The following is a 21,239-nucleotide window of genomic DNA, read 5'->3' on the forward strand; positions in this document are numbered from 1 at the left end:
AACAACATATACTGCATGTAAATATGACACAATTGTTGGAGGTAAAATTTCCTCTGTAATATACGGTCAACCTGGTTTGCATTAAACATCATTGTAAGTATGCATATTTCAGTGTGGTATGCATTAAATATTTGATCAGATTACACCCTCTTCAAGAATCCAAAATCTTACCATTTCCACAGTCCTAGAATTTAGCTCTGACAAGTCATTCAGTGTGTACGGTATGAAATCAACACTACCTGGGAGGAGAGAAACTAACAGATAATCCCTCCCACACTCCCAGTTTCTGGGTGGCAGGCTGCATACACTGTACACTAGGCAACCCAGAGCAAAATTAGTGCATTTGATCATAGAGCGCAGGAGATCACCTTTGAGTCTGCACGTTAATGCCAAGACAGAGAGAGAAAATTCTCCTGATCCAATAGGTGGAGAGGGAACTTGCTTCCTGGAGTGTGGTTAACTTCTGTCAAAAGGCTCCCAGTCTTTCTTTAAACTTGTTGGGTGTGGCCTTAGGTAAGTGTTTAAGAAGCCAGCCAGCAAAGCTCAGGATTTACTGTCACGATCAGCTGGTGAACTGCAGTGAACTAGTTAGGGAATACTGAGAGGTGAGGATGGCCGAGGACCCCAAGATTGAGCTGTTCATTAAGGTAAGGTCTGAGCTGAAAATATTGAAGTCTTGCGTCAAATTTTTTTTGAATGTTTTTTTTAGTGTTAAATAATTTCTTTTAATTTCCTCCTTTGTTTTAACTTAAAATGTGAGCCTCTGCTGTAACAATTATGTGTCGGAATACATAAAGCAGCTTTGAACGAATTGCGACTTTCCTTTGGTCTATGTCTAGTCTAAAGAATTAATTTTCGCGCCCTCTGTCAATAATTGTTTTACACTCAGATCTGAATTTCGAAAACGCGAGAACAACATAGGCTGTTCCTGCCCATCAGAGCTCTAGTGCCTTGTCCCTCCTATTAGATATCAAGGAGTTTATGTTGCTGCAAGTTTGTACTCCTAAGAATGTTTCAACCAAGGGCAGCACGGTGGCGCAGTGGTTAGCATTGCTGCCTACGACGCTGAGGAACCGGGTACGAATCCCGGCACTGTGGGTGTGGAGTTTGTATATTCTGTCCGTGTGGAGTTTGTACATTCTCCCCGTGTCTGCATGGGTTTCACCCCCACAACCCAAAGAAATGAAATGAATGAAAATCGCTTATTGTCACGAGTAGGCTTCAATGAAGTTACTGTGAAAAGCCCCTAGTCGCCACATTCCGGCGCCTGTCCTGGGAGGCTGGTACAGGAATCGAACCGTGCTGCTGGCCTGCTTGGTCTGCTTTAAAAGCCAGCGATTTAGCCTTGTGAGATAAACCAGCCCCTATGTGCAGGATAGGTGGATTGATCATGCTAAATTGCCCCTTAATTAAAAAAAAATATTGGGTACTCTAAATTTATTTAAAAAAGAATGTTTCAACCTCACGTATATTTTTTCAACTTGCTTTCCACATATTTACATATATGTTTTCTGGTCCCACCTTGTTTTAATTTGAAGCAATTCTCCCAGTTAATTAATCTATGCCATTTGGTATTCAACTTTGAGGTTCTGCCCTTATCTGCATTCCTTATAAACAACACACAATGAGTTTGTTTCATTTTTCTTTTTTGCCTTTCTTTTAAGTTCCTCATTAATTCCGTCGCTGCCCTCTACATTTTGCACATATTTGTGTCGTTCTGTTTGTTTTTCTCCACCACATAGTCCAAATATTGAACAACATGCGCACAGCACTGTTCCAAGTCAATTTAAATTCGTTTTGGAGGACATTTAAACTTTATCGTGTTTAATTTGCCGTGTTTCTGCTCATAGCCAGTCTAATACAAACCCTTTCCTACATCTTCCATCGCTGCTTGTCCCGTGTGTTAATGGTTTTGCCAAATTGAGTTTGTGTCTGGCCTTGATAGTAATGCTAACATCTTGGCGGACTGATGACATACATAGTTACATGTCAGAACCATCTTGAGGGCTGCAGATGATTTTTGTATTCGGGATGATTCATCTCAGGAACTAAATTACAGCCAGGACTTTGATTAGAATTTAGATATCATAGATCTGGCATCATGGATATAAGATGTGAGTTACATGCTGATGTCAACTCAGTTAACTCAGTTGGCTGGTTTGTGATGCAGAACGAGGCCAGCAGCGCAGGTTCAATTTCCGTAACAGCTGAGGTTATTCGTGAAGGCCTCTCCTCGCCTTCTTAACCTTGCTCATCGCCTGAGGTATGGCGACTCTCACCACCAGGCTGCTCACTCTCGAAAGGGGAGAGCAGCCTATGGCTCTTTCACAGGCTGACATCGATCAAAGGGTTCATTGAAGTGTGAAAGGGAAGCTTACATGGTTTTAGGATTAGGTTTCTTCCAAGATTTTTATCATTGCCTGCAGAATTCATTATATGAGTGATGTGTGATGCCAGCACCATCTATCTTTTGCATATAATATCTAATATTATAAACCCTGAAAAATTAATCTTGGGCGTGTCATGTAAGCTGATGGAGAAATAAATATTGATTCATGAGGAAATTTTGCAGACACTGGGCGAGATTCTCCAATGGCGAGTCAGAGAGTCCACGACGTCGGCAGCATCGATTCAGGCCCCGAAAAGGGGCCAGCAGCGGGGCTGCGAGAAACCCGGTGGGCATGGTCATCGCGCAACGCCCGGATGACATCGCGTCATTTTATGTTTGTGATCCGCGCACAGACCCCGACACAGAGAGATGGCTGCGCCCCGGCGTACCACACCCAGGTTCCGGGACCATGACCTGCAGACACTGCTGGACGCAGTGGAAGAGCGGAGGGCGATCCTGTGCCCAAGGCATGGCCACCGGCACCTGGCCAGCACAGTCAGGTGCAGCTGGCGTGATGTGGGCATCGCCGTTAGCGCTGTGGGGCACACCCCACGCTCAGGAGAGCAGTGCCGCAAGAAGCTCCGCAACCTCACGAGGGCAGCCAGGGTAAGTACCCCGAGAGTTCCCCGGGCCACACCCCACCCCTCCCTCCCCACCCCACCATCGTTAGACATGCGGAGTCGGGTGTGAGGGGGTGGTGGGGGCAGTGTGAGGGGGTGGAGTGTGAGGGGGGGATAGGGGGTGGCGGGGGCAGTGTGAGGGGGTGGAGTGTGAGGGGGGTTAGGGAGTGGAGGGGGCAGTGTGAGGGGGTAGAGTGTGAGGGGGGATAGGGGGTGGCGGGGCAGTGTGAGGGAGTGGAGTGTGAGGGGGTTAGGGGGTGGAGGGGGCAGTGTGAGGGGGTGGAGTGTGAGGGGGGTTAGGGGGTGGAGGGGGCAGTGTGAGGGGTGGAGTGTGAGGGGGGGTTAGGGAGTGGAGGGGGCAGTGTGAGGGGGTGGAGTGTGAGGGGGTTAGGGGGTGGAGGGGGCAGTGTGAGGGGGTGGAGTGTGAGGGGGGTTAGGGGGTGGAGGGGGCAGTGTGAGGGGTGGAGTGTGAGGGGGGGTTAGGGAGTGGAGGGGGCAGTGTGAGGGGGTAGAGTGTGAGGGGGATAGGGGGTAGCGGGGCAGTGTGAGGGAGTGGAGTGTGAGGGGGTTAGGGGGTGGAGGGGGCAGTGTGAGGGGGTAGAGTGTGAGGGGGGATAGGGGGTGGAGGAGGCAGTGTGAGGGGGGGCACCACGTACCACACGATGCACAGGGGGACCACAACGGCCTTGCGAGCTGCCATGGCATGGTGCCCAGTGCCCACCTCCTTCATAATGTTTCCAACATCTGCACGTCTTGCTGCTGACCGCCTAACTCTGATGCTTCCCTCCTCTCCCCCCCGCCCTGCAGGATAAGACAGCCCACAACCATCGTGAGCGTGCAAGAACCAGAGGGGGATCACCTGTTCTGCACCTCCTCACCGTCTATGAGCGGAGGACTCTGGACCTCGCTGGGGAGCTGCCACCCGGGAGGTAGCGCCATGCCAGATCGGAGGCGCAGTGTGAGGGGGGGGGGGGGGCACTACCACCACCACCACCACCACGTACCACACACCACACGACGCACATGGGGACCACAACGGCCTTGCGAGCTGCCATGGCATGGTGCCCAGTGCCCAAGTGAGACTCCCTTGTCTGGCTATACTCCCTCAGACCCTCACCTCCACCCCCCCTCATACTGCACCCCCTCACACTGCCCCCTCCACCCCCAACCCCCCCTCACACTCCACCCCCTCACACTGCCCCGCCACCCCCTACCCCCCTCACACTGCCCCTGCCACCCCCTAACCCCCCTCACACTCCACCCCCTCACACTGCCCCCTCCACCCCCGAACCCCCCCCTCACACTCCACTCGCTCACACTGCCCCCGCCACCCCCTAACCCACCCCCTCACACTCCACCCCCTCACACTGCTCCCGCCACCCCCTAACCCCCCCTCACACTCCACCCCCTCACACTGCCCCCGCCACCCCTTCACACCCGACTCCGCGTGTCTAACGATACATGCTGTATTGTGTATTCCAGGGCCAACCACCCATCGTCCCGGAATGTCTCAGTCAAGCCACCACCATCCAGGTCCACGTCCATCCGCCCACAGGGACACACGCCAGGGAGGGGAAGGAACTCGGACAGGAAGCCGGGCCACAGGAGACGGACGCACAGAGGACTGACGCAAACGACAGTGACAAACACAGGATGGACAGTCAGGACACTGACAGCCATGAGACGGACGAAGAGAGGACGGGGACTCTAGACAGTGACGGACAGAGGACGGGGACTCTGGACAGTGACGCACAGAGGAAGGTCAAACTGAAAATGGACAAACCAGACACGGCACCTCACATGGGCCATCGGTCCAAGGCTCGACCCAGGAGACCCCCGACCTGGGGTCCGATTAGGACATGGACCTTGCGTCACTTCTGTCACACACACCCTCCACCACCGCAGATAATCTCACCTCGGTTGGGCACATTAGTGATGAGGCTTCTGGGACACTGACTGGTGCGCAACACACAGCCGAACCGGTACAGCAGGTGGAGGTAGGAGCAGCCGAGGGGCTGGATGGTTGAAGGACAGCCCAGCCCCAGCACCCAGCTGCCGCTAAGATGGTTCCCGGGTTCCTGGACTTACCAGATCCACCGACAGATCCGATGTGTTTGGAAACCCAGGGAGTTGACAACAGGATGAGGCCGCCTTCCAGCATCTGCAGACGCAGTTGAAGGAGTCCATCCACGTCCAGGAGCAGGGAGTGGTGCCGGTCATGGTTGCCACCCAGGCCGACACCGCACGGGTGGCGTCTGCGGTGGAGGCAATGGGGGCAACGGTTTGAGCCATGGGTCAGGTTCTGCAAGGCTTCATGTGCACATGTCATCCATGGCCCAGGACAGGGCTGCCCTCTCACAGGCAGCCATGTCCCTGAGCCAGCTGGACATTGTCGCTGCGCTCCGGCGTCTGGCCCAGTCTCAGCAGGCCATGGCCCAGTCTCAGCAGGCCATGGCCCAGTCTCAGCAGGCCATGGCCCAGTCTCAGCAGGCCATTGCTGAGAGCATCAACAGCCTTGCGCACGTGCTGGATGGCGTCGCACAAGCCCAGAGGGAGGTTGACAGTCCCTGACAGGGATGGCGCACCCTGGTCGATGCCACAGCGGTTCTCCTGGACCGGTGTCGGTGGTGCCACGCCGCTTGGCTCCGCTTGCGCCACCATCCCATAGTGAGGCCCAGGGGCCACCGGGCTCCCCGAGGGAGAAGGAGGTTCTGGGGCCCGTCCCGGTGACTCCAGCAAGGGAGGTCCCGGAACATTCGGACTCCCCCCGTTCCGTCCCTGGTGCATCTGGTGGGCAGCGGGCAGAACAGGGTGGCACCACGCCATCCAGCACGCCTACTGAGCAGCCTGGCCCAACCAAGCCGGGCCGCCCTAGGAAACGCACGCTAACGGGGTGCCACGTCGCAGGGCAGGAGTCTCAGCAGTCCGCCTCCACTCCTGCTGTACTGTCTCGGGAAACACCAAGGCGTAGTGGTAGGGCCCATAAGCAAAGAAGTTCGACACATAGTAAGTTGGCACGGGTGCAGGGCACGGCTTAGTTATAGGGGCTAAGGCACTTGTATGTGAATGTCATGATTAAAGTCCCTGTTACACCAAACCTAGATGCCTCTGTGCTATGGTGCCTGAGGGGTCGTGAAGGGGACCGAGTGGCGCTGGGGTCGAAGTTCGGTACAATGGTGAGGCCGGGTGTGTGTTTCCCCCCGCCAAACCCCGCCGTCCGCAGAACACCGACGCCAGCTACCCCACATGGCCATGTGATGGAGTGTCCGTGACGCATACAGGGACCACCCGGGTGGAGGGTGTAGCTGTGGCCATGAGTCAGACATTGTCTAACGATCCGAAGCTCATACCTCACCGCAGAGTGGGTTGTCATCATTCAACATGGCACTGATCACACCCGCTTACACAAGCAATTGTTGAGACCATCCTGTTGTGGCGTAGGTGTAAGGTGGTGTGAAAGTGGTGGTGTGGGAGCTAGGGTTGTCGAATGGTGCAGGACGTGTGGGGTGCTGAGTGGTGCGTTTGGGCGGAATGGTGGTGCAGCCTTGCTCAGTGATGCCCTCCCCCAGTTGGTGAAGCGTGCGGCGATCAATGCCTCCCGTGCTTGCTGTCTAAGCTGGTGGCGCCGTGCAGCCTCCCGGCCATATCTAGCCCACATGTCGCATCTGTGCCCCCCCTTCCCATCCTCCTCCTCCTCCTCATGTACAGATGCGTTGCCCTCATCGGGCTCCCCCTGTGCCCCCTCCTCCAAGTCATCGCCCCTCTGCTGGGCTATGTTGTGCAGGATACAGCAGACAACGGCCGTGATTCTCCGCAACCACGATGTGTGGGAGAATAGCAGGAGGTCCGTTCCCGCACCTCCCGCTATTCTACCACCCCCCCCCCTACAAAATGGCGTGTCCGGTTTTCCGACACGCCGCTCGGAGAAACGCGGGCCGCCGTTTTTCACGGCGGTCCGCGATTCTCCGACCCGGATGGGCCGAGCGGCCTGCCGTTCCCGACCTGTTCACGATGGCGGCAACCACACCTGGTCGTTGCCGTCGTGAACATGGTGCGCCAGGTAAGTGTGGGCCTGGGGGGGGGGGGGGGGGGGGGCGGATTGGGGATCGAGCACCACGACCGTGCACGGGAGGGGCCTGGCCCGTGATCGGTGCCCACCAATCGTCGGGTCGGCGTCTCAAGGGGACGCACTCTTTCCCCTCCGCCGCCCCGCAAGATCAATCCGCCACGTCTTGCGGGTCGGCTGAGGGGAAAGACGGCAACCGCGCATGCATGGGTTTGAGCTGTCCAACCTGCGCATGTGCGGCTGACGTCATTAGGCTCCGCCGCGGAGTAATTCTTGGCGCGCCAGGCCTTGAAGCCAGGGACAAGGCCCGGCCGCCGAGTTTCCCGGTACGGCCCTCCTATCCCCCAGGGTAGGGGAGAATAGGGGGCCGGGAGAGGCTTCCAACGCCGTCGTGAACCTCTCCAGGTTTCACGACGGCGTCGGGCCTTGCAGAGAATTCCGCCCAACAACTATGCGGCCGACCCTCTCTGAATGGTACTGGAGGGCCCCTCCAGAGCAGTCCAGGCACCTGAAGGGCATCTTCAAGAGGCCAAAGCACCTCTCGACAACACCCCTGGTTGCTGCTTGGGCCTCATTGTAGCGGGTCGCCGTGTTGGTCTGTGGCCTCCGTATAGGCGTCATCAGCCACGACTGCAACGGGTACCCTGTGCCGCCCAGCAACCAGCCCCTCAGCCGGAGGGGGGGGGGGGGGGGGGGGTGACCCTTGAACATGGTGGTGAAGAAGGATTACGCCAGTACAAAGGCATCATGCACACTGCCTGGGTACTGGGCGCACACGTGAATGATCTTCACCTGAATGTTCATGGAGTAGGTCCCCTTTCTGTTCATGAACACGTCCCTGCTCTCTGATGGTGCACGTATAAGAACATAAGAACATAAGAACTAGGAGCAGGAGTAGGCCATCTGGCCCCTCGAGCCTGCTCCGCCATTCAATGAGATCATGGCTGATCTTTTGTGGACTCAGCTCCACTTTCCGGCCCGAACACCATAACCCTTAATCCCTTTATTCTTCAAAAAACTATCTATCTTTACCTTAAAAACATGTAATGAAGGAGCCTCAACTGCTTCACTGGGCAAGGAATTCCATAGATTCACAACCCTTTGGGTGAAGAAGTTCCTCCTAAACTCAGTTCTAAATCTACTTCCCCTTATTTGAGGCTATGCCCCCTAGTTCTGCTGTCACCCGCCAGTGGAAACAACCTGCCCGCATCTATCCTATCTATTCCCTTCATAATTTTAAATGTTTCTATAAGATCCCCCTCATCCTTCTAAATTCCAACGAGTACAGTCCCAGTCTACTCAACCTCTCCTCATAATCCAACCCCTTCAGCTCTGGGATTAACCTAGTGAATCTCCTCTGCACACCCTCCAGCGCCAGTACGTCCTTTCTCAAGTAAGGAGACCAAAACTGAACACAATACTCCAGGTGTGGCCGCACTAACACCTTATACAATTGCAACATAACCTCCCTAGTCTTAAACTCCATCCCTCCAGCAATGAAGGACAAAATTCCATTTGCCTTCTTAATCACCTGTTGCACTTGTAAACCAACCTTCTGTGACTCATGCACTAGCACACCCAAGTCTCTCTGAACAGCGGCATGCTTTAATATTTTATCGTTTAAATAATAATCCCGTTTACTGTTATTCCTACCAAAATGGATAACCTCACATTTGTCAACATTGTATTCCATCTGCCAGACCCGAGCCCATTCACTTAACCTATCCAAATCCCTCTGCAGACTTCCAGTATCCTCTGCACTTTTCGCTTTACCACTCATCTTAGTGTCATCTGCAAACTTGGACACATTGCCCTTGGTCCCCAACTCCAAATCATCAATGTAAATTGTGAACAATTGTGGGCCCAACACGGATCCCTGAGGGACACCACTAGCTACTGATTGCCAACCAGAGAAACACCCATTTATCCCAACTCTTTGCTTTCTATTAATTAACCAATCCTCTATCCATGCTACTACTTTACCCTTAATGCCATGCATCTTTATCTTATGCAGCAACCTTTTGTGTGGCACCTTGTCAAAGGCTTTCTGGAAATCCAGATATACCACATCCATCGGCTCCCCGTTATCTACTGCACTGGTAATGTCCTCAAAAAATTCCACTAAATTAGTTAGGCACGACCTGCCTTTTACGAACCCATGCTGCGTCTGCCCAATGGGACAATTTCTATCCAGATGCCTTGCAATTTCTTCCTTGATGATAGATTCCAGCATCTTCCCTATTACCGAAGTTAAACTCACTGGCCTATAATTTCCTGCTTTCTGCCTACCTCCTTTTTTAAACAGTGGCGTCACGTTTGCTAATTTCCAATCCACCGGGACCACCTCAGAGTCTAGTGAATTTCGGTAAATTATCACTAGTGCATCTGCAATTTCCCTAGCCATCTCTTTTAGCACTCTGGGATGCATTCCATCAGGGCCAGGGCATTGTCTACCTTTAGCCCCATTAGCTTGCCCATCACTCCCTCCTTAGTGATAACAATCGTCTCAAGGTCCTCACCTGTCATAGCCTCATTTCTATCAGTCACTGGCATGTTATTTGTGTCTTCCACTGTGAAGACCGACCCAAAAAACCTGTTCAGTTCCTCAGCCATTTCCTCATTTCCCATTATTAAAACTCCCTTCTCATCCTCTAAAGGACCAATATTTACCTTAGCCACTCTTTTTTGTCTTATATATTTGTAAAAACTTTTACTGTCTGTTTTTATATTCTGAGCAAGTTTACTCTCATACTCTATCTTACTCTTCTTTATAGCTTTTTTAGTAGCTTTCTGTTGCCCCCTAAAGATTTCCCAGTCCTCTAATCTCCCAGCAATCTTTGCCACTTTATATGCTTTTTCCTTCAATTTGATACTCTCCCTTATTTCCTTAGATATCCACGGTCGATTTTCCCTCTTTCTTCCGTCCTTCCTTTTTGTTGGTATAAACCTTTGCTGAGCACTGTGAAAAATCGCTTGGAAGGTTCTCCACTGTTCCTCAACTGTTCCACCATAAAGTCTTAGCTCCCAGTCTACCTTAGCTAGTTCTTCTCTCATCCCCTTGTAATCTCCTTTGTTTAAACACAAAACACTAGTATTTGATTTTACTTTCTCACCCTCCATCTGTATTTTAAATTCCACCATATTGTGATCGCTCCTTCCGAGAGGATCCCTAACTATGAGATCATGAATCAATCCTGTCTCATTACACAGGACAAGATCTAGGACCGCATGTTCCCTCGTAGGTTCCATTACATACTGTTCTAGGAAACTATTGCGGATACATTCTATAAACTCCTCCTCATGGTTGCCTTGACCGACCTGGTTAAACCAATCGACATGTAGATTAAAATCCCCCATGATAACTGCTGTACCATTTCTACATGCATCAGTTATTTCTTTGTTTATTGCCTGCCCCACCATCTCGTTACTATTTGGTGGCCGATAGACTACTCCTATCAGTGACTTTTTCGCCTTACTATTCCTGATTTCCACCCAAATGGATTCAACCTTATCCTCCATAGCACCGATGTCATCCCTTACTATTGCCCGGATGTCATCCTTAAATAACAGAGCAACACCACCTCCCTTACCATCCACTCTGTCCTTCCGAATAGTTTGATACCCTTGGATATTTAACTCCCAGTCGTGACCATCCTTTAACCATGTTTCAGTAATGGCCACTAAATCATAGTCCTTCACGATGATTTGTGCCACCAACTCATTTACTTTATTCCGAATACTACGAGCATTCAGGTAAAGTACACTTATGTTGGTTTTTTTACCTCTGTTTTGAATCTTAACATCTCCAGTTTTATTCCTTTTGTTATTACTGGGCCTATTCACTGTGCTCCCCTCAGTCACTGTACCTTGTACTGTCGCCCTTATGGATTTCTGACTATGTCTTCTCTGCCTTGCACTTTTCCCCTTACTTCCTTTTGTTTCTGTCCCTGTTTTACTACCTTCCAACTTCCAGCATTGGTTCCCATCCCCCTGCCACATTAGTTTAAACCCTCCCCAACAGCTCTAGAAAACACCCCCCCTAGGACATCGGTTCCAGTCCTGCCCAAGTGCAGACCGTCCGGTTTGTACTGGTCCCACCTCCCCCAGAACCGGTCCCAATGCCCCAGGAATTTGAATCCCTCCCTCTTGCACCATCTCTCGAGCCACGCATTCATCCTATCTATCCTGACATTCCTACTCTGACTAGCTCGTGGCACTGGTAGCAATCCTGAGATTATTACCTTTGAGGTCCTACTTTTTAGTTTAACTCCTAACTCCCTGAATTCCGCTTGCAGGACCTCATCCCGTTTTTTACCTATATCGTTGGTGCCTATGTGCACCACGACAGCTGGCTGTTCACCCTCCCCCCCTAGAATGTCCTGCAGCCGCACCGAGACATCCTTGACCCTTGCACCAGGGAGGCAACATACCATCCTGGAGTCTCGATTGCGTCCACAGAACCGCCTGTCTATTCCCCTTACGATCGAGTCCCCTATCACTATAGCCCTGCCATTTTTCTTCCTGCCCTGCTGTGCAGCAGAGCCAGCCACGGTGCCATGAACCTGGCTGCTGCTGCCTTCCCCTGGTGAGCCATCTCCCTCAACAGTATCCAAAGCGGTATATCTGTTTTGCAGGGAGATGACCGCAGGGGACACCTGCACTGCCTTCCTACTCTTGCTCTTTCTTTTGGTCACCCATTTTCTATCTCCCTCAGTAACCTTCACCTGCGGTGTGACCAACTCGCTAAACGTGCTATCCACGACCTCCTCAGCATCGCAGATGCTCCAAAGTGAGTCCATCCGCAGCTCCAGAGCCGTCAAGCGGTCTAACAAAAGCTGCAACTGAACACACTTCTTGCACGTGAAGGAGCCAGGGACAGTGGACGTGTCCCTGAGCTCCCACATCGCACATGAGGAGCATGACACGGGTCTGGGATCTCCTGCCATGTCTTAAACCCTTGGTAAACTTAAACAACTACAATTTCAAAATAAAAATAAGTAAATTAGGCAATGAAAAGAAAAAGAGAGACTACTTACCAGTCACTTACCAGGGTTAAAGAGCACCTCCTCACACTCTGCACCGAATTACCTCACTGCACCAAATTACCAAATTTCAATCCTCCACTCTGTACGAGTCTCACTCCGGATGAGTCTCCTGGAAAGTGCTTGCGACGTGCACCTCATCAATCACCCTCTGGACCATCGGTATCCTGGCCACGGAGGCGAATCCTGTTGCCCGGGCATCCTTGTGTGCGCGGTCCTCTGGAAACTTGATGTACCGGTCGGTGATGGCATACAGGGCATCGGTGACTGCTCGGATGCACCAGTGCACCGATGCCTGGGAGATACCGACAGGTCCCAGCTCGACACCTGGAACGACCCCGTCGCGTAGAAGTTGAGGGCAACCGTCACTTTGACAGCCACCAAGTGTAGCATTTCCTCCCCCCGTTCCACATGGTGCCAGGTGTGCCATGAGGTGGCATATATGTGCGACGGTCTCCCTACTCATCCGGAGTCTCCTCCTGCATGCCCTGTCCAGCAAGTCCTCGAAGGACATGCGGTGACGGTACGCTCGAGACCTCATGGGACGCCTCCGGCGCCTTGGCACTACCACCTGCTCCTCCTCCTCCCCCTGCGCCCCATCAGGATCAGAATCCTCGTCCTGTGCATTCCCGGCAATGTTGTGGTCATCGCCCCCCTCCGCCACCTCCTGCACCTGTTGGGCAGGCGGGCCTGCAGCCTGAGTGGGTGGCACAGGGCCCTCTGCAGCCAGTCCCTCTGCTGCAGCCGCCGCAATCGCAGCTGCTCTGAGCCGCCTGCGCCGACGCTGCCAAAGGGCCACCTGCAGGGTAGCAGCTCCCACCACAGCGGCAAACATCACTGGCTGGTGCCCAAACATTACGATCTGCAGGAGGGGGATGGGGGAGGAGATACAACATGTTTAACGATGGCGCATTGACACCTCGACAGCCAGGTGCTATGGGATACATGTGTGCTCTGGTTGGCTGGTGTCGCTACAGACACGCAAGCATCTTGACCCCTGCTCACAGTATCCGTCCACCGCCCAGTTTTGCCAATCCCTTCTCATTGCGCCACTGTGGGCTGGCCCTGCCCTCATGGGGGTTGGCATGGGTGTCGCCTTGACCCTTCCCAGAGATGGTCTCCATCAGCTGGGTGCGGCGGCACCTGTGTGGGGGGTGGGGGGCTGGGCGCACCCAAGGTCAAGGCGTGTGGCTGCGCGGGATGGTGACGCCTGTGGCCTTTGCCCATCAACATGACCTCAACTTGCAGGCGCGGCTGCGCCACCGTCCTGCCATGGTAGGCTGGCTGGCATGTTGCTCCTGCGGAAAACCCTCCCCACCCCCCTCCCCGGAACATGGAGGCCCCATGCCCTGAACCCCTCCACCCCCACCCGAGCATGACTGCACCCTCCACTCCTCCTGTTTCCCCCTCCTCTTCCCCCCTCCTCCCCCTCCCCCCTCCTCCTTCCCTCCCTCCCCTCTCCTCCACCTTCCCCCCCTTTTCCTTCCCCCCTCCCCCTCCTTCCACCCCACTCCTCCTCCTCCCCCTCCTCCTACCCCCCTCCCCCCCCCCCCTCTTCCTTCCCCCCCTTCTTCTTACCCCCTCCACCTTCTCCCCCCTCCTGAGCATGGCGGCACCCTTCCCCGTCTTAGCACCTCGGGTGATTCTCCGGTTGGCGCGGCGCCGACCCTGATGGCGCCGTTCTCGTCGGCTGGGAGAATGGCAGAATGGCAGAACGGCGTCGCACTGGCGTCGCGTGTAAATCCAGCGCGCCAACAGCGATTCTCCCAAACGGCACGGCATGGGAGAATCCTGCCCCATATTTCAAATTGGACATTACGCTCTTCAGGGAGTCAAGACAACAATGGAATACAGCAAAGAGCAGTAAACCTTCTAGTTTTGGGTTAAAATGACAAAGACAATTATTCAGAAATAAAGCAACGGATGTGATCAGAATTATCTTAGAAAGAGTGAACGCAGGATGAGGCCTGTGATTTAAAAGTTGCAAAAAGCACAGTCTGTCAAGGTCGAAATGATGACAGCAGATTAGAATGGAAAAAGTGTGTACTCCCCTTCGTAACTGCAGCTCCTGTCACACCAGCATTGATCGTTAATGGAATACAGTATCATTCTCGGCATTTTGGCTAAGATCAAGCATCAGATAGCGCCCAAGCGCAATTCCTTCTCTTGTCAGCTTGAACCTTGTATGTCTCTCTTGTGAAGACCATGAATTGGGATCAATTTGAATTGGCTTTTGGAGAAAGCCGTAAGATGGATCAAGGATTTCCCTGTCCACTCTGCTCATTGGCTTTGTAACTGTAAGGATGGGATACAAAAATTATAAATAAGTAAATGTAATTCTTAATAATTGTTATTTTGGGTTCCCACCATGGCTTCTGCATCTCTTTCCTGGTTTCTACTTTCCTTATCCTTCCAATTTTCTCACTCCCTGATCGCTTTTGATCTCTTAACTCTGTACTTAGAAGCATAGAATTCCTAAAGTGCAGAAGGAGGCCATTCAGCCCATCGAGTCTGCACCGACCCTGTGAAGGAGCACCCAACCTAGGCCCACTCCCCCGCCCTAACCTCATAACAAGTGGCAGCATTGTGGATAGCACAATCGCTTCACAGCTCCAGGGTCCCAGGTTCGATTCCGGCTTGGGTCGCTGTCTGTGTGGAGTCTGCACATCCTCCCCGTGTGTGCGTGGGTTTCCTCCGGGTGCTCCGGTTTCCTCCCACAGTCCAAAGATGTGCAGGTCAGGTGGATTGGTCATGATAAATTGCCCTCAGTGACCAAAATTGCCCTTAGTGTTGGGTGGGGTACTGGGTTATGGGGATAGGGTGGAGGTGTTGACCTTGGGTACGGTGCTCTTTCCAAGAGCCGGTGCAGACTCGATGGGCCGAATGGCCTCCTTCTGCACTGTAAATTCTATGTAAAAAAAAACCCATAACCCCACCTAACCTGCATATCTTGGGGCAATTTTAGCATTGTCAATCCACCTAACCAGTACATTGTTGGACTTTGGGAGGAAACTGGAGCACCTGGAGGAAGCCCACACATACAAGGGAAGAATGTGCAAACTCTACATGGTAACCCAAGGCCGGAATTGAACCATGGCACAGAGTCAGCAGTGCTAACCACTATGCCACCGTACCACCTGCTTCTGCCAAACATCCTTGATGGTGCTTTCTTTGACTTTGGCTTCACGAACCATGGGTGCTTTTCTTCATTGCTTATATTGTGTAAGATATTGATCCCTACTGACTTCAGACACTGTGATTACAGTGCCCAATCATGTATGAGTCCCTTCAGCCCTCTTTTATGTGAGAATGTTCCAGGTAGATTTATCACTTGACATCCTCCAATTGGGTATGTTCCGGTTGCTGTCAAAGCCAACATCTGACCTGATTTGATGGCAACGCAACACATCACTGGTATTGTTTAAAGAGGCCTTAATGAGAATACCCTTTTTAATGTATTACGATGGTATAATTAATTTGGTGACACCCTCGCGGAAAATAATTAGATGCACAATTCTAATTTTACTTTTGCCTTCTCTATCCTGCTGTGTGAAATTAGTCAGATATTGTTCATTTTACAGAGAGTTTACCTAGAACATACAGTGCAGAAGGAGGCCATTCGGCCCATCCAGTCTGCACCGACCTACTTAAATCCTCACTTCCACACTATCCCCGTAACTCCTCCTGACCTTTTTTTGGTCACTAAGGGCAATTTATCATGGCCAATCCACCTAACCCGCACATCTTTGGACTGTGGGAGGAAACCGGAGCACCCGGAGGAAACCCACGCAGGCACGGGGAGAACGTGCAGACTTTTTTTCAAAGGTTTTAGAAAAGAAGGTTCCTGAAGAACTTGTGGAGAGATTCAAAATATAAACAACAACTGGACTTAAAAGCAGCACGGTAGCATAGTGGTTAGGAAAGAGAAAATGCTGTAAAATCTCAGCAAGTCCGGCAGCACCTGTAGGGAGAGTAAAGAGCGAACGTTTCGAGTCCGATGACTCTTTGTCAAAGCGGCTTTGACAGCAAGCTTTTGACAAAGAGTCATCGGACTCGAAACATTAGCTCTTTTCTCTCCCTACCGATGCTGCCAGACTTGCTGAAATTTTCCAGCAGTTTCTCTTTCATTTCAGATTCCAGCATCCGCAGTAATTTGTATTTCTTTAGCATAGTGGTTACGATGGCTTCACAGCACCAGGGTCCCAGGTTCGATTCCCAGCTTGGGCCACTGTCTGTGCAGAGTCTGTACATCCTCCCCGTGTCTGCGCAGGTTTCCTTCGGGTGCTCCGATTTTTTTTCCCACAGTCCAAAGATATGCAGGGTTAGGTGGATTGGCCATGATAAATTGTCCTTAGTGTCCAAAAAAGGTTAGGTGGGGTTACAGGAATGGGGTGGAGGTGTGGACTTGGGTAGGGTGCTCGTTCCAAGAGCTGGTGCAGATTCGATGGGCTGAATGGCCTCCTTCTGCCCTGTAAATTCTATGAAAGCCAGTGGTTTCCAATGTCTTCCACGTTTCATGAAAAATTAAAGTGAAAATTAAAGGTGCAGCTGACAATAGACAACATTTATTGCTCATAGTTTCTGTCACCCTACATCCTTCAATTTGCAAAATTGCTGAAACATCTTTCAGGCTATATTAGTTTGATGAGCCAGGAGCCTTTCAAAGGAAAAGAGAGGGCCTTTGAGGACAAACTGACTCAGCTGGAGAGAAGTAGCAGTCAGAGCAGTAGGGAAATCTTCTAAAGGGTATTAGTGAACCAGATGGGTTTTCACAGCAATCAATAGTAGATTCATGGTCGCCATTACTGAGACTTAGTTTTCAATTCCAGATTTATTGATTTAATCCAAATTATGTTAGCTGTTGTGGCAGGATTTGAACCCACATTCCCTGGGATTACTGGTCCAGTTAAATTACCACTTGGCCACCATTTCCCCTGAATTATAGTTCAAGTTGCAAGTAACCAATCAATTAGAGGTAGTCTTTTCAATTTTACCGGAACAGGAGGCCAAATATCACAATGACAACTGACATCTTGATTTAATAATTAATACAGTAGCACTGTAACAGAAATATAGAAAATAGAAGCAGGAGGAGGCCATTTGGCCCTTCGAACCAGCTCCATCATTCATTATGATCATGGCTGATCATCCACCTCAATAGCCTAATCCAGCTTTTCTCGCCCCATATCCTTTGATCCCATTCTCCCCAAGCACTATATCGAACTGCTTCATGTTTTGGCCTCAACTACTTCCTGTGTTAACGCGTTTCTTCAGCATCAGGACCTCTATACTGTGCAAATCCAGTAATAGTTGTCATAATATCCACTGATGTATATCACGAGATGCAGACAGGCAGTGATTGACACACAGGATAACCAATGAACACACACGACATAGAACAACCAATCACCAGACAGGACACCACCACTATAAAGCCCACAGGGCATTAAGGCTCTCTTTCTCACAGGACACGGCTAGGGAGATAGTCGCAGTGCACAGGCCAAAGAACATCATCACCATGTGATAGAGAGCTAGTCTGGTCAAGCCAGTAGGAGGTTATCAGTTAGGTTAATAGAGTGTCAACCCACAGCAGATTATGTACAGCAATCAACAGGTTCAATAAAACAGTGTTGCACCATCTCCTGTGTCGGAAGCCTGTTTCTCATTTTACTGCATCCAGTTGCAGTCGATGTTAGACCAGCACAGATAAGAAATCAATAGTGTGCGGGAGTTTTGTGGTTGGTAGGATCTGCAGCCCCACCACCAAAAGGCCCCTGATCTGGCTGGCTGCCCTGGAGCCATTTAGTACATGGAGGGGCAGTAAGTGACTCATGGCAAGCTGTGAAGGCCGGGGGTTTGCTCCACATTGGCACCCAGACCCACCCGCAATCTTTCGCTCTCAGAATCATAGAATTTAGAGTGCAGAAGGAGGCCATTTGGCCCATTGAGTCTACACCAGCCCTTGAAAGAGCACCCTACTTAAGCCCACAACTCCACCGTATCCCCGTTACCCAGCAACCCCAACCAATCTTTGGACACTAAGGGGAAATTTAGCCAATCCACCTAACCTGTACATCTTTGGACTGTGGGTGGAAACCGGAGCACCCGGAGGAAACCCACGCATCAGGAGGAGAATGTGCAAACTCCACATAGCCAGTCACCCGAGGCTGGAATTGAACCCGGTCCCTGGAACTGTGAGGCAGCAGTGCTGTACACTGTGCCACTGTGCCGCCCTCATTAGATACTTAGTCCTAATAGATCTCTGCCCACAAAATAAGCCACACCATCTTAGCTGTCAGTCAAAGTTGCAACCAGATGGACTTCCGGTGGCTGTGATGGAGTAGGAAGCCACACATTTGGCAGCTCCCGTTTTAAAGAGACTTTTCGGCTCTTTTGAGAGCCCAAAACGGAAATTTTTCGACATCTCCCGGTGGGGGAAGGTGTGCTGAACAACTTTCCCCGCAGTCCATGCCTCGAACTCGGAGTGGAAAGGGGGAAAAAACGGCAGCAGCTCCTCAGAAAAAACGGGGGAAGGAATCCAAGATGGCCACCGGAGGCGCCCCAGAGGATTGGAGGCTGTGGGCGCAGGAGCAACAAACTGATCTCCTGCGCTGCTTTAAAGAATTCAAGGATGAGGTGCTGAGCTCTCTGCAGGAAACGAACAGAAGGCTGTCAGAGATTCAGTCCACCCAGGGTGCTGCCATCAAGGAGTTGCAGACGCAGGCCACTGAACAAGAGGAGGAGGCCATGGTCCTCGTGAGTAAGGTGGAGGGGCACGAGGCACTCCACAAGAAGTGGCAGGAACGCTTCGAGGATCTTGATTACCGCATGAGGCGGAAAAACCTGCGGATCCTGGGCCTTGCGGAGGGGCTAGAGGGGTCGGACCTGACAGCCTACGTGGCTGTAATGCTGAACTCGCTAGTGGGGGCCGGGTCTTTCCATCTGCCCTTGGAGCTGGAGGGAGCGCACAGGGTGCTGGCCAGGAGGCCTAAGGAAGATGAAACCCCGCGTGCGGTGCTGGTGAGGTTCCACCGGTTCAGTGATCGGGAGTGCATGCTGCGCTGGGCCAAGAAGGTGAAGAGCAGCAAGTGGGAGAATGGGGTAGTACGGATCTACCAGGATTGGAGTGCGGAGGTGGCTAAGCGGCGGTCCGGATTTAATCAGACGAAAGAGGTGCTTTATAGAAAAAAGATAAAGTTCGGAATGTTGCAGCCCGCGAGCCTGTGGGTAACTTATTCAGACCGGCACCATTATTTCGATTCCCCGGGGGAGGCGTGGGCCTTCGTGCGGACGGAGAAACTGGACTTGAACTAGGGGTTGGGAGTTGCGAGGTCGGCTGTAATATATTAGTGCTGGATTCTGCTGTTGCTGTGTTCTCTTTTTCTTCTGTTTTTCTCTTCTTGTCTTAGTACTTTTGCAATTTTGATATGGTTATTTACGGAGGGGTTGTTCTGCTATGTTCTTGTTCTTGTGCTGTGGGGCATTGTTTGGGCTGTGTATCTTGTGGGGAGGGTTGGGGGGGTCTGTTGTATTCTATGTCGGAGTGGGGCTGATATTTGGGAGCTGTGTCAGAAGGGTGTGGTGGGGCAGTGCGAAAGCGCGGGCTTTCCTCTGGTTTCCCGCGCTGCGGGGCTGGGGGGGTGGAGACGGTGACGGGGGAGGCGGGGCCTTAACTGGTTCTTCTCCGCGCTGGAGCGGTGCCTGGAGGAGGGATAGATTGGGGGATGATCCCACTTCGGGAGGGGTCGGGCTATTGGCGGGAGTTTCCGGGGTCAGCAGAAGTTAGCTGACCCACGGAAGTACAATGGAGGACGGTTCACGGCTGGGAGGGTTCCTAGCCTGGGGGGGAAGGGAGGGGAGAAAGGGGAATACCGGGTTGCTGCTGGTAGGGTCAAGAAGGAGCTGGGGGGCTGGGGGGGACAGAGGTGAGGTGTTGTCGCTATGGGGACTGGGTCGGGCAGGGGGTGCTGGCCTGGGGCGGGCAGTCGACGGGCTATGGCTAGTCGACGGGGGAGGGGGGCGGGACGCCCTCTGATCCGGTTGGTCACTTGGAATGCGAGAGGGTTGAATGGGCCGGTGAAGCGGTCGAGGGTACTGGCTCACCTGAAGGGGCTAAAGGCAGATGTGGCAATGCTTCAGGAGACCCACCTGAGGGTGGCGGACCAGGTCCGCCTGAGGAAGGGATGGGTGGGGCAGGTTTTCCACTCTGGGTTGGATGTGAAGAACCGGGGAGTGGCGATTCTGGTGAGGAAAAATGTGTTGTTTGAGGCATCGGAGGTGGTGGCGGATAAGGGGGGTAGGTATGTTATGGTTAGGGGCAGGCTACAAGGAGAGAAGGTGGTACTGGCTAGTGTGTATGCCCCAAATTGGGACGATGCGGGCTTTATGAGGCGTATGTTGGGACGGATCCCGGATCTGGAGGCGGGAGGTCTGATCATAGTGGGGGACTTTAATACGGTGTTGGGTCCTTCACTGGATTGGTCCAACTCTAGGACGGGTAGGAGGCCGGCGGCGGCCAAGGTACTGAGAGGGTTTATGGATCCATGGAGGTTTGTGAGGCCGAGGGCATGCGAGTACTCTTTCTTCTCCCACGTACATAGGGTCTACTCTCGGATAGACTTCTTCGTGGTGAGTAGGGGACTGATTCCAAGAGTAGAGGAGGCCGAGTATTCGGCCATTGCAATCTCCGACCACGCTCCGCATTGGATAGACTTGGAGATGGGAGAGGTGTGGGACCAACGTCCGTTGTGGCGGTTGGATGTGGGTTGTTGGCGGAGGAGGAGGTGTGTAGGAGGGTCCGGGCAAGTATTGAGGGGTACCTTGAGGTGAATGATACGGGGGAGGTTCAGGTGGGGATGGTCTGGGAAGCCCTGAAGGCAGTAATTCGTGAGGAGCTGATATCCATCCGAGCACACAGGGAGAGGAGCGCGAGGAGTGAGAGGGATAGACTGGTGGGAAAGATGCTGGAGGTGGACAGGAGGTATGCAGAGGCACCAGAGGAGGGACTGTTGGGAGAGAGGCGCAGCTTGCAGGCTAAATTTGATTTGCTGACCACTAGAAAGGCGGAGGCACAGTGGAGGAAGGCACAAGGGGCAGTGTATGAACATGGTGAAAAGGCGAGT

The 21,239-nt window shown here is 52.4% G+C and overlaps 1 protein-coding gene across 1 annotated transcript in view; it reads left to right on the forward strand.

Moving 5' to 3' along the window:
• The first annotated feature begins 321 nt into the window (after positions 1 to 321).
• Positions 322 to 21,239, forward strand: part of LOC119955748 (chloride intracellular channel protein 4-like) — a 63,822-nt gene continuing 42,904 nt past the window's right edge. The window contains exon 1 of the mRNA XM_038782275.1: positions 322 to 647. Coding sequence (XP_038638203.1) covers positions 612 to 647 — 36 coding nt within the window. The 5' untranslated portion in view covers positions 322 to 611. The remainder of the gene's footprint in view (positions 648 to 21,239) is intronic.

The sequence above is a fragment of the Scyliorhinus canicula genome, chromosome 21 (assembly GCF_902713615.1).
Source record: "Scyliorhinus canicula chromosome 21, sScyCan1.1, whole genome shotgun sequence".
NCBI lineage: Eukaryota > Metazoa > Chordata > Chondrichthyes > Carcharhiniformes > Scyliorhinidae > Scyliorhinus > Scyliorhinus canicula.